Below are 16,901 nucleotides of genomic sequence, written 5' to 3'. Positions count from 1 at the left end.
TCAGTGTGTACAGAGATAAACAGAGTAGCAGCAGGTCGTATGTGAGTGGCTGTATCAGAGGGTCAGTGTGTACAGAGATAAACAGAGTAGCAGCAGGTCGTATGTGAGTGGCTGTATCAGAGGGTCAGTGTACAGAGATAAACAGAGTAGCAGCAGGTCGTATGTGAGTGGCTGTATCAGAGGGTCAGTGTACAGAGATAAACAGAGTAGCAGCAGGTCGTATGTGAGTGGCTGTATCAGAGGGTCAGTGTACAGAGATAAACAGAGTAGCAGCAGGTCGTATGTGAGTGGCTGTATCAGAGGGTCAGTGTACAGAGATAAACAGAGTAGCAGCAGGTCGTATGTGAGTGGCTGTATCAGAGGGTCAGTGTACAGAGATAAACAGAGTAGCAGCAGGTCGTATGTGAGTGGCTGTATCAGAGGGTCAGTGTACAGAGATAAACAGAGTAGCAGCAGGTCGTATGTGAGTGGCTGTATCAGAGGGTCAGTGTACAGAGATAAACAGAGTAGCAGCAGGTCGTATGTGAGTGGCTGTATCAGAGGGTCAGTGTGTACAGAGATAAACAGAGTAGCAGCAGGTCGTATGTGAGTGGCTGTATCAGAGGGTCAGTGTACAGAGATAAACAGAGTAGCAGCAGGTCGTATGTGAGTGGCTGTATCAGAGGGTCAGTGTACAGAGATAAACAGAGTAGCAGCAGGTCGTATGTGAGTGGCTGTGTCAGAGGGTCAGTGTGTACAGAGATAAACAGAGTAGCAGCAGGTCGTATGTGAGTGGCTGTGTCAGAGGGTCAGTGTGTACAGAGATAAACAGAGTAGCAGCAGGTCGTATGTGAGTGGCTGTATCAGAGGGTCAGTGTGTACAGAGATAAACAGAGTAGCAGCAGGTCGTATGTGAGTGGCTGTATCAGAGGGTCAGTGTACAGAGATAAACAGAGTAGCAGCAGGTCGTATGTGAGTGGCTGTATCAGAGGGTCAGTGTACAGAGATAAACAGAGTAGCAGCAGGTCGTATGTGAGTGTCGGTATCAGAGGGTCAGTGTGTACAGAGATAAACAGAGTAGCAGCAGGTCGTATGTGAGTGGCTGTATCAGAGGGTCAGTGTGTACAGAGATAAACAGAGTAGCAGCAGGTCGTATGTGAGTGGCTGTATCAGAGGGTCAGTGTGTACAGAGATAAACAGAGTAGCAGCAGGTCGTATGTGAGTGGCTGTGTCAGAGGGTCAGTGTGTACAGAGATAAACAGAGTAGCAGCAGGTCGTATGTGAGTGGCTGTATCAGAGGGTCAGTGTGTACAGAGATAAACAGAGTAGCAGCAGGTCGTATGTGAGTGGCTGTATCAGAGGGTCAGTGTACAGAGATAAACAGAGTAGCAGCAGGTCGTATGTGAGTGGCTGTATCAGAGGGTCAGTGTACAGAGATAAACAGAGTAGCAGCAGGTCGTATGTGAGTGGCTGTACCAGAGGGTCAGTGTACAGAGATAAACAGAGTAGCAGCAGGTCGTATGTGAGTGGCTGTACCAGAGGGTCAGTGTACAGAGATAAACAGAGTAGCAGCAGGTCGTATGTGAGTGGCTGTATCAGAGGGTCAGTGTACAGAGATAAACAGAGTAGCAGCAGGTCGTATGTGAGTGGCTGTGTCAGAGGGTCAGTGTGTACAGAGATAAACAGAGTAGCAGCAGGTCGTATGTGAGTGGCTGTATCAGAGGGTCAGTGTGTACAGAGATAAACAGAGTAGCAGCAGGTCGTATGTGAGTGGCTGTATCAGAGGGTCAGTGTACAGAGATAAACAGAGTAGCAGCAGGTCGTATGTGAGTGGCTGTATCAGAGGGTCAGTGTACAGAGATAAACAGAGTAGCAGCAGGTCGTATGTGAGTGTCGGTATCAGAGGGTCAGTGTGTACAGAGATAAACAGAGTAGCAGCAGGTCGTATGTGAGTGGCTGTATCAGAGGGTCAGTGTGTACAGAGATAAACAGAGTAGCAGCAGGTCGTATGTGAGTGGCTGTATCAGAGGGTCAGTGTGTACAGAGATAAACAGAGTAGCAGCAGGTCGTATGTGAGTGGCTGTGTCAGAGGGTCAGTGTGTACAGAGATAAACAGAGTAGCAGCAGGTCGTATGTGAGTGGCTGTATCAGAGGGTCAGTGTGTACAGAGATAAACAGAGTAGCAGCAGGTCGTATGTGAGTGGCTGTATCAGAGGGTCAGTGTACAGAGATAAACAGAGTAGCAGCAGGTCGTATGTGAGTGGCTGTATCAGAGGGTCAGTGTACAGAGATAAACAGAGTAGCAGCAGGTCGTATGTGAGTGGCTGTATCAGAGGGTCAGTGTACAGAGATAAACAGAGTAGCAGCAGGTCGTATGTGAGTGGCTGTATCAGAGGGTCAGTGTACAGAGATAAACAGAGTAGCAGCAGGTCGTATGTGAGTGGCTGTATCAGAGGGTCAGTGTACAGAGATAAACAGAGTAGCAGCAGGTCGTATGTGAGTGGCTGTGTCAGAGGGTCAGTGTGTACAGAGATAAACAGAGTAGCAGCAGGTCGTATGTGAGTGGCTGTATCAGAGGGTCAGTGTACAGAGATAAACAGAGTAGCAGCAGGTCGTATGTGAGTGGCTGTATCAGAGGGTCAGTGTGTACAGAGATAAACAGAGTAGCAGCAGGTCGTATGTGAGTGGCTGTATCAGAGGGTCAGTGTGTACAGAGATAAACAGAGTAGCAGCAGGTCGTATGTGAGTGGCTGTATCAGAGGGTCAGTGTACAGAGATAAACAGAGTAGCAGCAGGTCGTATGTGAGTGGCTGTATCAGAGGGTCAGTGTGTACAGAGATAAACAGAGTAGCAGCAGGTCGTATGTGAGTGGCTGTATCAGAGGGTCAGTGTGTACAGAGATAAACAGAGTAGCAGCAGGTCGTATGTGAGTGGCTGTATCAGAGGGTCAGTGTGTACAGAGATAAACAGAGTAGCAGCAGGTCGTATGTGAGTGGCTGTATCAGAGGGTCAGTGTACAGAGATAAACAGAGTAGCAGCAGGTCGTATGTGAGTGGCTGTATCAGAGGGTCAGTGTGTACAGAGATAAACAGAGTAGCAGCAGGTCGTATGTGAGTGGCTGTATCAGAGGGTCAGTGTGTACAGAGATAAACAGAGTAGCAGCAGGTCGTATGTGAGTGGCTGTATCAGAGGGTCAGTGTGTACAGAGATAAACAGAGTAGCAGCAGGTCGTATGTGAGTGGCTGTATCAGAGGGTCAGTGTGTACAGAGATAAACAGAGTAGCAGCAGGTCGTATGTGAGTGGCTGTATCAGAGGGTCAGTGTGTACAGAGATAAACAGAGTAGCAGCAGGTCGTATGTGAGTGGCTGTATCAGAGGGTCAGTGTGTACAGAGATAAACAGAGTAGCAGCAGGTCGTATGTGAGTGGCTGTATCAGAGGGTCAGTGTGTACAGAGATAAACAGAGTAGCAGCAGGTCGTATGTGAGTGGCTGTGTCAGAGGGTCAGTGTGTACAGAGATAAACAGAGTAGCAGCAGGTCGTATGTGAGTGGCTGTATCAGAGGGTCAGTGTGTACAGAGATAAACAGAGTAGCAGCAGGTCGTATGTGAGTGGCTGTATCAGAGGGTCAGTGTACAGAGATAAACAGAGTAGCAGCAGGTCGTATGTGAGTGGCTGTATCAGAGGGTCAGTGTGTACAGAGATAAACAGAGTAGCAGCAGGTCGTATGTGAGTGGCTGTATCAGAGGGTCAGTGTGTACAGAGATAAACAGAGTAGCAGCAGGTCGTATGTGAGTGGCTGTATCAGAGGGTCAGTGTGTACAGAGATAAACAGAGTAGCAGCAGGTCGTATGTGAGTGGCTGTATCAGAGGGTCAGTGTGTACAGAGATAAACAGAGTAGCAGCAGGTCGTATGTGAGTGGCTGTATCAGAGGGTCAGTGTGTACAGAGATAAACAGAGTAGCAGCAGGTCGTATGTGAGTGGCTGTATCAGAGGGTCAGTGTACAGAGATAAACAGAGTAGCAGCAGGTCGTATGTGAGTGGCTGTATCAGAGGGTCAGTGTACAGAGATAAACAGAGTAGCAGCAGGTCGTATGTGAGTGGCTGTATCAGAGGGTCAGTGTACAGAGATAAACAGAGTAGCAGCAGGTCGTATGTGAGTGGCTGTATCAGAGGGTCAGTGTACAGAGATAAACAGAGTAGCAGCAGGTCGTATGTGAGTGGCTGTATCAGAGGGTCAGTGTACAGAGATAAACAGAGTAGCAGCAGGTCGTATGTGAGTGGCTGTATCAGAGGGTCAGTGTGTACAGAGATAAACAGAGTAGCAGCAGGTCGTATGTGAGTGGCTGTATCAGAGGGTCAGTGTACAGAGATAAACAGAGTAGCAGCAGGTCGTATGTGAGTGGCTGTATCAGAGGGTCAGTGTACAGAGATAAACAGAGTAGCAGCAGGTCGTATGTGAGTGGCTGTATCAGAGGGTCAGTGTGTACAGAGATAAACAGAGTAGCAGCAGGTCGTATGTGAGTGGCTGTATCAGAGGGTCAGTGTACAGAGATAAACAGAGTAGCAGCAGGTCGTATGTGAGTGGCTGTATCAGAGGGTCAGTGTGTACAGAGATAAACAGAGTAGCAGCAGGTCGTATGTGAGTGGCTGTATCAGAGGGTCAGTGTGTACAGAGATAAACAGAGTAGCAGCAGGTCGTATGTGAGTGGCTGTATCAGAGGGTCAGTGTGTACAGAGATAAACAGAGTAGCAGCAGGTCGTATGTGAGTGGCTGTATCAGAGGGTCAGTGTTACAGAGATAAACAGAGTAGCAGCAGGTCGTATGTGAGTGGCTGTATCAGAGGGTCAGTGTGTACAGAGATAAACAGAGTAGCAGCAGGTCGTATGTGAGTGGCTGTATCAGAGGGTCAGTGTGTACAGAGATAAACAGAGTAGCAGCAGGTCGTATGTGAGTGGCTGTATCAGAGGGTCAGTGTGTACAGAGATAAACAGAGTAGCAGCAGGTCGTATGTGAGTGGCTGTATCAGAGGGTCAGTGTGTACAGAGATAAACAGAGTAGCAGCAGGTCGTATGTGAGTGGCTGTATCAGAGGGTCAGTGTGTACAGAGATAAACAGAGTAGCAGCAGGTCGTATGTGAGTGGCTGTGTCAGAGGGTCAGTGTGTACAGAGATAAACAGAGTAGCAGCAGGTCGTATGTGAGTGGCTGTATCAGAGGGTCAGTGTGTACAGAGATAAACAGAGTAGCAGCAGGTCGTATGTGAGTGGCTGTATCAGAGGGTCAGTGTGTACAGAGATAAACAGAGTAGCAGCAGGTCGTATGTGAGTGGCTGTATCAGAGGGTCAGTGTACAGAGATAAACAGAGTAGCAGCAGGTCGTATGTGAGTGGCTGTATCAGAGGGTCAGTGTGTACAGAGATAAACAGAGTAGCAGCAGGTCGTATGTGAGTGGCTGTATCAGAGGGTCAGTGTGTACAGAGATAAACAGAGTAGCAGCAGGTCGTATGTGAGTGGCTGTATCAGAGGGTCAGTGTGTACAGAGATAAACAGAGTAGCAGCAGGTCGTATGTGAGTGGCTGTATCAGAGGGTCAGTGTACAGAGATAAACAGAGTAGCAGCAGGTCGTATGTGAGTGGCTGTATCAGAGGGTCAGTGTACAGAGATAAACAGAGTAGCAGCAGGTCGTATGTGAGTGGCTGTATCAGAGGGTCAGTGTACAGAGATAAACAGAGTAGCAGCAGGTCGTATGTGAGTGGCTGTATCAGAGGGTCAGTGTACAGAGATAAACAGAGTAGCAGCAGGTCGTATGTGAGTGGCTGTATCAGAGGGTCAGTGTACAGAGATAAACAGAGTAGCAGCAGGTCGTATGTGAGTGGCTGTATCAGAGGGTCAGTGTACAGAGATAAACAGAGTAGCAGCAGGTCGTATGTGAGTGGCTGTATCAGAGGGTCAGTGTACAGAGATAAACAGAGTAGCAGCAGGTCGTATGTGAGTGGCTGTATCAGAGGGTCAGTGTGTACAGAGATAAACAGAGTAGCAGCAGGTCGTATGTGAGTGGCTGTATCAGAGGGTCAGTGTACAGAGATAAACAGAGTAGCAGCAGGTCGTATGTGAGTGGCTGTATCAGAGGGTCAGTGTACAGAGATAAACAGAGTAGCAGCAGGTCGTATGTGAGTGGCTGTATCAGAGGGTCAGTGTACAGAGATAAACAGAGTAGCAGCAGGTCGTATGTGAGTGGCTGTACCAGAGGGTCAGTGTACAGAGATAAACAGAGTAGCAGCAGGTCGTATGTGAGTGGCTGTACCAGAGGGTCAGTGTACAGAGATAAACAGAGTAGCAGCAGGTCGTATGTGAGTGGCTGTATCAGAGGGTCAGTGTACAGAGATAAACAGAGTAGCAGCAGGTCGTATGTGAGTGGCTGTATCAGAGGGTCAGTGTGTACAGAGATAAACAGAGTAGCAGCAGGTCGTATGTGAGTGGCTGTATCAGAGGGTCAGTGTACAGAGATAAACAGAGTAGCAGCAGGTCGTATGTGAGTGGCTGTACCAGAGGGTCAGTGTACAGAGATAAACAGAGTAGCAGCAGGTCGTATGTGAGTGGCTGTATCAGAGGGTCAGTGTACAGAGATAAACAGAGTAGCAGCAGGTCGTATGTGAGTGGCTGTATCAGAGGGTCAGTGTACAGAGATAAACAGAGTAGCAGCAGGTCGTATGTGAGTGGCTGTATCAGAGGGTCAGTGTGTACAGAGATAAACAGAGTAGCAGCAGGTCGTATGTGAGTGGCTGTATCAGAGGGTCAGTGTGTACAGAGATAAACAGAGTAGCAGCAGGTCGTATGTGAGTGGCTGTATCAGAGGGTCAGTGTGTACAGAGATAAACAGAGTAGCAGCAGGTCGTATGTGAGTGGCTGTATCAGAGGGTCAGTGTGTACAGAGATAAACAGAGTAGCAGCAGGTCGTATGTGAGTGGCTGTATCAGAGGGTCAGTGTGTACAGAGATAAACAGAGTAGCAGCAGGTCGTATGTGAGTGGCTGTATCAGAGGGTCAGTGTACAGAGATAAACAGAGTAGCAGCAGGTCGTATGTGAGTGGCTGTATCAGAGGGTCAGTGTACAGAGATAAACAGAGTAGCAGCAGGTCGTATGTGAGTGGCTGTATCAGAGGGTCAGTGTGTACAGAGATAAACAGAGTAGCAGCAGGTCGTATGTGAGTGGCTGTATCAGAGGGTCAGTGTGTACAGAGATAAACAGAGTAGCAGCAGGTCGTATGTGAGTGGCTGTATCAGAGGGTCAGTGTGTACAGAGATAAACAGAGTAGCAGCAGGTCGTATGTGAGTGGCTGTGTCAGAGGGTCAGTGTGTACAGAGATAAACAGAGTAGCAGCAGGTCGTATGTGAGTGGCTGTATCAGAGGGTCAGTGTACAGAGATAAACAGAGTAGCAGCAGGTCGTATGTGAGTGGCTGTATCAGAGGGTCAGTGTACAGAGATAAACAGAGTAGCAGCAGGTCGTATGTGAGTGGCTGTATCAGAGGGTCAGTGTGTACAGAGATAAACAGAGTAGCAGCAGGTCGTATGTGAGTGGCTGTACCAGAGGGTCAGTGTGTACAGAGATAAACAGAGTAGCAGCAGGTCGTATGTGAGTGGCTGTATCAGAGGGTCAGTGTACAGAGATAAACAGAGTAGCAGCAGGTCGTATGTGAGTGGCTGTACCAGAGGGTCAGTGTGTACAGAGATAAACAGAGTAGCAGCAGGTCGTATGTGAGTGGCTGTATCAGAGGGTCAGTGTGTACAGAGATAAACAGAGTAGCAGCAGGTCGTATGTGAGTGGCTGTATCAGAGGGTCAGTGTACAGAGATAAACAGAGTAGCAGCAGGTCGTATGTGAGTGTCGGTATCAGAGGGTCAGTGTACAGAGATAAACAGAGTAGCAGCAGGTCGTATGTGAGTGGCTGTACCAGAGGGTCAGTGTGTACAGAGATAAACAGAGTAGCAGCAGGTCGTATGTGAGTGGCTGTACCAGAGGGTCAGTGTGTACAGAGATAAACAGAGTAGCAGCAGGTCGTATGTGAGTGGCTGTATCAGAGGGTCAGTGTACAGAGATAAACAGAGTAGCAGCAGGTTGTATGTGAGTGGCTGTATCAGAGGGTCAGTGTGTACAGAGATAAACAGAGTAGCAGCAGGTCGTATGTGAGTGGCTGTATCAGAGGGTCAGTGTACAGAGATAAACAGAGTCGCAGCAGGTCGTATGTGAGTGGCTGTATCAGAGGGTCAGTGTACAGAGATAAACAGCCTCTAAAATACAGTGCAAAAAAACCTGACCAACCTGACCAAATTCATGTAGAAATGTCAGTTATAGATCTGTCGTTCTCATTGAAAGCCAGTCTAAGAAGCGGTAGATCTGTTCTATGCGTGTTATTTCTATGCTTACCATTCTCCTTCCAGTTCTCTGCTGCCAATGACTGGAACGAACTACAAAAATCTCTGAAACTGGAAACACTTATCTCGCTCACTAGCTCTAAGCACCAGCTGTCAGAGCAGCTCACAGATCACTGCACCTGTACATAGCCCATCTATAATGTAGCCCAAACAACTACCTCTTCCCCTACTGTATTTATTTATTTATTTTGCTCCTTTGCACCCCATTATCTCTATTTCTACTTTGCACTTTCTTCCACTACAAATCTACCATTCCAGTGTTTTACTTGCTATATTGTATTTACTTTGCCACCATGGACTTTATTGCCTTTACCTCCCTTATCTCACCTCATTTGCTCACATTGTACATAGACTTATTTTCTACTGTATTATTGACTGTATATTTGTTTTACTCCATGTGTAACTCTGTGTTGTGGTATGTGTCAAACTGCTTTGCTTTATCTTGACCAGGTCGCAATTGTAAATGAGAACTTGTTCTCAACTTACCTACCTGGTTAAATAAAGGTGAAGAAAAAAAAAAAAAAAAAAATGTATTAACTGTTGAGATTTTAGCAACCAGGAAAGAGCGGAGAGGTTTCTGCCTGGTGCACTTCTAATAATATGTAAGGCATGTGATGATCAGAAATTATGTAATGGAATTATAGTCAAACTAAAATATGATAATATAATTATAAATACATTTTATCCAGGTTTTATATCTGTTTTTAAATACGTATAAGTTTCCTCTAAAATATTTGTAAACATAAACGTCTCAGTTTTAGTTTTTTTGTAAAGTTGTGAGTATTATTATTTTATATATATATATATTTATATTTATTTATTGAACCTTTATTTAACTAGGCAAGAACAAATTCTTATTTACAATGACGGTCTACACCGGCCAAACCCGGATGACGCTGGGACAGTTGTGCTCCGCCCCTATGGGACTCCCAATCACAGCCAGTTGTGAAACAGCCTGCATATGTTACATGTCAGTTAAGAACAAATTCTTATTATTCAATGACAGCCTACCGGGGAACAGTAGGTTAACTGCCTTGTTCAGGGGCAGAATGACAGATTTTTACCTTGTCAGCTCGGGGGATTCAATCTTGCAACCTTTCGGGTCACTAGTCCAACGCTCTAACCACTAGGCTACCTGCTGCTCCAATATCAGTACTTGTTGCATTTACACCGTGTCTAAGTCCTGTCTCTACTGGTTTGAGCCAGTCCTGTCTCTACTGGTTTGAGCCAGTCCTGTCTCTACTGGTTTGAGCCAGTCCTGTCTCTACTGGTTTGAGCCAGTCCTGTCTCTACTGGTTTGAGCCAGTCCTGTCTCTACTGGTTTGAGCCAGTCCTGTTATCTACTGGTTTGAGCCAGTCCTGTCTCTACTGGTTTGAGCCAGTCCTGTTATCTACTGGTTTGAGCCAGTCCTGTCTCTACTGGTTTGAGCCAGTCCTGTCTCTACTGGTTTGAGCCAGTCCTGTTATCTACTGGTTTGAGCCAGTCCTGTCTCTACTGGTTTGAGCCAGTCCTGTCTCTACTGGTTTGAGCCAGTCCTGTCTCTACTGGTTTGAGCCAGTCCTGTTATCTACTGGTTTGAGCCAGTCCTGTCTCTACTGGTTTGAGCCAGTCCTGTCTCTACTGGTTTGAGCCAGTCCTGTCTCTACTGGTTTGAGCCAGTCCTGTCTCTACTGGTTTGAGCCAGTCCTGTCTCTACTGGTTTGAGCCAGTCCTGTTATCTACTGGTTTGAGCCAGTCCTGTTATCTACTGGTTTGAGCCAGTCCTGTTATCTACTGGTTTGAGCCAGTCCTGTCTCTACTGGTTTGAGCCAGTCCTGTCTCTACTGGTTTGAGCCAGTCCTGTTATCTACTGGTTTGAGCCAGTCCTGTCTCTACTGGTTTGAGCCAGTCCTGTCTCTACTGGTTTGAGCCAGTCCTGTTATCTACTGGTTTGAGCCAGTCCTGTCTCTACTGGTTTGAGCGTATGGCTGTGGTCTGTGTGATCGACTGCATTGTTTCAGTGGAATTTTGTCATATTGGCAGTTAATTAAAAATAAAAATAAAAACTGTATGGAATCCTTCTTCTAAAACTGTCTGTCTAGCTAGCTAACACACACACACACACACAGTGCAGATACAGTCTTCACAGTCATTGTTTTACACGATATCTTAATCACAGCACTGGTAAACCGTAGTCGACCAACTCCCTGACCAACATGACTGACCTTTGGACCATCATGAGAGGGTTAATATCCATTCTAGTTTTTCTATATCCATTCTAGTTTTTCTATATCATTTCTATAACCATTCTAGTTTTTCTATATCCATTCTAGTTTTTCTATATCCATTCTATCCATTCTAGTTTTTCTATATCCATTCTAGTTTTTCTATATCCATTCTAGTTTTTCTATACCCATTCTAGTTTTTCTATATCATTCTAGTTTTTCTACATCCATTCTAGATTTTCTATATCCATTCTAGTTTTTCTATATCATTCTAGTTTTTCTATATCCATTCTAGTTTTTCTATATCCATTCTAGTTTTTCTATATCATTCTAGTTTTTCTACATCCATTCTAGTTTTTCTATATCCATTCTAGTTTTTCTATATCATTCTAGTTTTCTATATCCATTCTAGTTTTCTATATCATTCTAGTTTTTCTATATCCATTCTAGTTTTTCTATAGCCATTCCAGTTTTCCTATATCCATTCTAGTTTTTCTATAGCCATTCTAGTTTTCCTATATCCATTCTAGTTTTTCTATATCATTCTAGTTTTTCTATATCCATTCTAGTTTTTCTATATCCATTCTAGTTTTTCTATATCATTCTAGTTTTTCTATATCCATTCTAGTTTTTCTATAGCCATTCCAGTTTTCCTATATCCATTCTAGTTTTTCTACATCCATTCTAGTTTTCTATATCATTCTAGTTTTTCTATATCCATTCTAGTTTTTCTATATCCATTCTAGTTTTTCTATATCCATTCTAGTTTTTCTATATCATTCTAGTTTTTCTATAGCCATTCTAGTTTTTCTATATCCATTCTAGTTTTTCTACATCCATTCTAGTTTTTGTATATCCATTCTAGTTTTTGTATATCCATTCTAGTTTTTCTATATCCATTCTAGTTTTTCTATAGCATTCTAGTTTTTCTATAGCCATTCTAGTTTTTCTATATCATTCTAGTTTTTCTATATCCATTCTAGTTTTTCTATAGCCATTCTAGTTTTTCTATAGCCATTCTAGTTTTTCTATATCATTCTAGTTTTTCTATATCCATTCTAGTTTTTCTACATCCATTCTAGTTTTTCTATATCATTCTAGTTATTCTACATCATTCTAGTTTTTCTATATCCATTCTAGTTTTTCTATATCCATTCTAGTTTTTCTATATCCATTCTAGTTTTTCTATATCCATTCCAGTTTTCCTATATCCATTCTAGTTTTTCTATAGCCATTCTAGTTTTCCTACATCCATTCTAGTTTTTCTACATCCATTCTAGTTTTTCTATATCATTCTAGTTTTTCTATATCCATTCTAGTTTTTCTATATCCATTCTAGTTTTTCTATATCCATTCTAGTTTTTCTATATCCATTCTAGTTTTTCTATATCCATTCTAGTTTTTCTATATCCATTCTAGTTTTTCTATATCCATTCTAGTTTTTCTATAGCCATTCTAGTTTTCCTATATCCATTCTAGTTTTTCTATATCCATTCTAGTTTTTCTATATCCATTCTAGTTTTTCTATATCATTCTAGTTTTTCTATATCCATTCTAGTTTTTCTATAGCCATTCCAGTTTTCCTATATCCATTCTAGTTTTTCTACATCCATTCTAGTTTTCTATATCATTCTAGTTTTTCTATATCCATTCTAGTTTTTCTATATCCATTCTAGTTTTTCTATATCCATTCTAGTTTTTCTATATCATTCTAGTTTTTCTATAGCCATTCTAGTTTTTCTATATCCATTCTAGTTTTTCTACATCCATTCTAGTTTTTGTATATCCATTCTAGTTTTTGTATATCCATTCTAGTTTTTCTATATCCATTCTAGTTTTTCTATAGCATTCTAGTTTTTCTATAGCCATTCTAGTTTTTCTATATCATTCTAGTTTTTCTATATCCATTCTAGTTTTTCTATAGCCATTCTAGTTTTTCTATAGCCATTCTAGTTTTTCTATATCATTCTAGTTTTTCTATATCCATTCTAGTTTTTCTACATCCATTCTAGTTTTTCTATATCATTCTAGTTATTCTACATCATTCTAGTTTTTCTATATCCATTCTAGTTTTTCTATATCCATTCTAGTTTTTCTATATCCATTCTAGTTTTTCTATATCCATTCCAGTTTTCCTATATCCATTCTAGTTTTTCTATAGCCATTCTAGTTTTCCTACATCCATTCTAGTTTTTCTACATCCATTCTAGTTTTTCTATATCATTCTAGTTTTTCTATATCCATTCTAGTTTTTCTATATCCATTCTAGTTTTTCTATATCCATTCTAGTTTTTCTATATCCATTCTAGTTTTTCTACATCCATTCTAGTTTTTCTATATCCATTCTAGTTTTTCTATATCCATTCTAGTTTTTCTATATCCATTCTAGTTTTTCTATCGCATTCTAGTTTTTCTATATCATTCTAGTTTTTCTATATCCATTCTAGTTTTTCTATATCATTCTAGTTTTTCTATATCCATTCTAGTTTTTCTATATCCATTCTAGTTTTTCTATAGCCATTCTAGTTTTTCTATATCATTCTAGTTTTTCTATATCCATTCTAGTTTTTCTATACCATTGTAGTTTTTCTATATCATTCTAGTTTTTCTATAGCCATTCTAGTTTTCCTCTATCCTAATTCTATGGCGAGGAGTCTAGTCAGGGTCAGATGAGGTGACCTTAACGTGTCTGACATTGTAATGGAATTGTTGAGGTGAACCACCGACCTGATACACAGTCAAACACGTTTATAGATGAATAGGAATGTCACATTGTTAAAACTCATTTTTAATGCAGCGTCGCTCCTATCACTGAAGGATTTATAAACATTTTATTAATGAACTGAATAAAATGATTCCTCAGACTGCTGGGATGTCACGCTACTAAAATCTAAAGGAAATGAACTGAATAAAATGATTCCTCAGACTGCTGGGATGTCACGCTACTAAAATCTAAAGGAAATGAACTGAATCAAATGATTCCTCAGACTGCTGGGATGTCACGCTACTAAAATCTAAAGGAAATTAACTGAATAAAATGATTCCTCAGACTGCTGGGATGTCACGCTACTAAAATCTAAAGGAAATGAACTGAATAAAATGATTCCTCAGACTGCTGGGATGTCACGCTACTAAAATCTAAAGGAAATGAACTGGACTTTTTCCATCAATTGAACAGACACAGCGTGTTTAATATAATAGAGCCCATCAGCCCATTGTCTCAATACAACAATGTGATGTCCATGACTGGTTATTGAATGACTGTCTAACAGAAATAACCTTTTCATCTGTCAACCCTTTAACAAAACTAAACCATACAGAACCTTTAAGTGTTCATCAAGTCATTGTGATCTGAAATGACACCTATTCAGGAGGTGACGTTCTTTAAGGTGTTGTTGTCACTATAACACATCTAAACTGGTTCTCTCTCTCTCTCTCTCTCTCTCTCTCTCTCTCTCTCTCTCTCTCTGTCTCTCTCTGTCTCTCATCCCTTCTCTCCCCCTTTCTCTCTCTCTCTCCTCCCTTCTCTCGTCCCTCTCTCGCTCTCTCTCTCTCTCTCTCTCCCCCCCTCTCTCTCTCCCCGCTCTCTTCCCGCTCTCTCTCTCTCTTTCTCTCTCTCTCCTCCCTTCAATCGTCCCTCTCTCTCTCTCTCTCTCTCTCTCTCTCTCTCTCTCTCTCGTCCCTTTTCTCCTCCTCCCTTCTCCCCCCTCTCTCTCACCCCCCCCTCTCTCTCTTTCTCTCTCTCTCTCTCTCTCCTCCCTTCTCTCCATCTCTCTCCTCCCTTCTCTCCTCCCCCTCTCTCTCTCTCTCTCTCTCTCTCTCTCTCTCTCTCCTAACTTCTCTCCTCTCTCTCTCCTCCCTTCTCTCCTCTCTCTCTCTCCTCCCTTCTCTCCATCTCTCTCCTCCCTTCTCTCCTCCCCCTCTCTCTCTCTCTCTCTCTCTCTCTCTCTCTCTCTCTCCTCCCTCTCTCTCTCTGCCTCCAGGTTCCATTGCCAGATGTTCCTATATCAAATACCACTACTCTTCAGCAACGATACCCAAGAACCTCTCGTATAACATCACAAAGACCATACGACAGGATGAGTGGCACTCTTTGCGTAAGTCTCTCCCATTCTTTATTTTCTTCAACAGGGTTTCTGTATTCTCTACACAGACATCCCCTGTTTCCAGCAGTGATGTCTGTATGTGTAGTTTCTGTATTCTCTACACAGACATCCCCTGTTTCCAGCAGTGATGTCTGTATGTGTAGTTTCTGTATTCTCTACACAGACATCCCCTGTTTCCAGCAGTGATGTCTGTATATTTCCCTTACATTTTGTATGTGTAATTATGCATTGACTATTATATTACGAGGATTCTATATCCCAGGTGAATGGATTTGTTAGACTTTATCTAGTGGTGAAAAAGAGAGAAGGAGAAAGCTTTGAGGTTGAGAGACTTCCTGTCACCTGACACACACTGTAATTGGAGGGAGAAGGCATGATAGTTTGGGCCATGTTCAGAAACTTCCTGTCACCTGACACACACTGTAAGTGGAGGGAGAAGGCATGACAGTTTGGGTCATGTTCAGAAACTTCCTGTCACTTGACACACACTGTAAGTGGAGGGAGAAGGCATGATAGTTTGGGTCATGTTCAGAAACTTCCTGTCACCTGACACACACTGTAAGTGGAGGGAGAAGGCATGATAGTTTGGGTCATGTTCAGAAACTTCCTGTCACCTGACACACATTGTCAGTGATGGGAGAAGGCATGACAGTTTGGGTCATGTACGGAGGGCTGCTGCTCGCTTCTCTGGCCACTTTCTTCACCTCTGTCTTCCTCCCCTCTTTCATTCTCACTCTGTCTCTTCCACCCCTTCATTTCTGCCTTCTTTCTGTCTCACTCATCTCTCCCTCTCTCCCTCTCTTTCTCTCTCTTCTCCCTCTCCCTCTTTCTCTCCTCTCCCTCTCTTCCTCTCTCTTCTCCCTCTCTTCCTCTCTTTTACCACCTCTGTCTTCCTCCCCCATCTCCCCTCCCTCTCTCCCCCTCGGTAAGACAGAAGCTTTACATAATCCCACCCCAGTACTGCATAAAACGCACCAAACACAGTCGACAGCTACAGATGAAAAAACATAGATGTTTTCAGGTTCTACAGTTAGAAGCATTTTTGAAGCCAGTCTCCATCTCTGTTCCGCGCCGGGTTTAAATTCCCATAAATCCATGAATGGTGTGTGTCCACATACTCCACACTTCCTGGTTCCAGAGCTTCCTGGTTCCAGAGCGTAACAACATCCCTCCATACAGCAGATACGGCTCTAGAACTGTCCAATCCCATCAGGAACTATTCACACCATTGTAATCCCATGTGGACTATAGAAGAGATGGAGTTTGGTTCCAGTCAAGGACAACAGTCATCCGTTTTATTGGACCAGATGAGAGGATAGCTTTGGTTAGCATGCAGTCATTTGAAAGAACACAGACTGTATCCCTCAAGGCACCAAAATAACAAGGGCTAAAGAACATATTGTACCCCTCAAGGCTCCAAAATAACAAGGGCTAAAGAACATATTGTATCCCTCAAGGCTCCAAAATAACAAGGGTTAAAGAACATAGACTGTACCCCTCAAGGCTCCAAAATAACAAGGGTTAAAGAACATATTGTACCCCTCAAGGCTCCAAAATAACAAGGGTTAAAGAACATAGACTGTACCCCTCAAGGCTCCAAAATAACAAGGGTTAAAGAACATATTGTACCCCTCAAGGCTCCAAAATAACAAGGGTTAAAGAACATATTGTACCCCTCAAGGCTCCAAAATAACAAGGGTTAAAGAACATATTGTACCCCTCAAGGCTCCAAAATAACAAGGGCTAAAGAACACAGACTGTACCCCTCAAGGCTCCAAAATAGCAAGGGTTACACCATCATTCTAAGTTGATCACAGTGCCTAGCAAGCTTGTAAGGATCGACAATCAGGAATTGTGCACATGAACGTGAAGTGTATGGCCTCTGTTTGGATGTCCATTTGATTTCAAGAGGCATACTGTGCATTTGGAAGGTAATCAGACCCCTTGACTTTTTTCACATTTTGTTTCATTACAGCCTTATTTTAAAATTGAATAAATTAATGTTTTTCCTCATCAATTTACACACTATACCCCATAATGACATCACAATACCCTATGATGACATCACAATACCCCATAATGACATCACAATACCCTATGATGACATCACAATACCCCATAATGACATCACAATACCCTATAATGACATCACAATACCCCATAATGACATCACAATA

The 16,901-nt window shown here is 43.1% G+C and overlaps 1 protein-coding gene across 1 annotated transcript in view; it reads left to right on the top strand.

Moving 5' to 3' along the window:
• tmem178b (transmembrane protein 178B) overlaps positions 1-16,901 on the top strand; it is a 198,820-nt gene that overhangs the window by 96,362 nt on the left and 85,557 nt on the right. The window contains exon 3 of the mRNA XM_045700178.1: positions 14,602-14,715. Coding sequence (XP_045556134.1) covers positions 14,602-14,715 — 114 coding nt within the window. The remainder of the gene's footprint in view (positions 1-14,601; positions 14,716-16,901) is intronic.

The sequence above is a fragment of the Salmo salar genome, chromosome ssa17 (assembly GCF_905237065.1).
Source record: "Salmo salar chromosome ssa17, Ssal_v3.1, whole genome shotgun sequence".
Classification (NCBI taxonomy): domain Eukaryota; kingdom Metazoa; phylum Chordata; class Actinopteri; order Salmoniformes; family Salmonidae; genus Salmo; species Salmo salar.
This window is presented reverse-complemented; position numbering and strand designations above follow the sequence as displayed.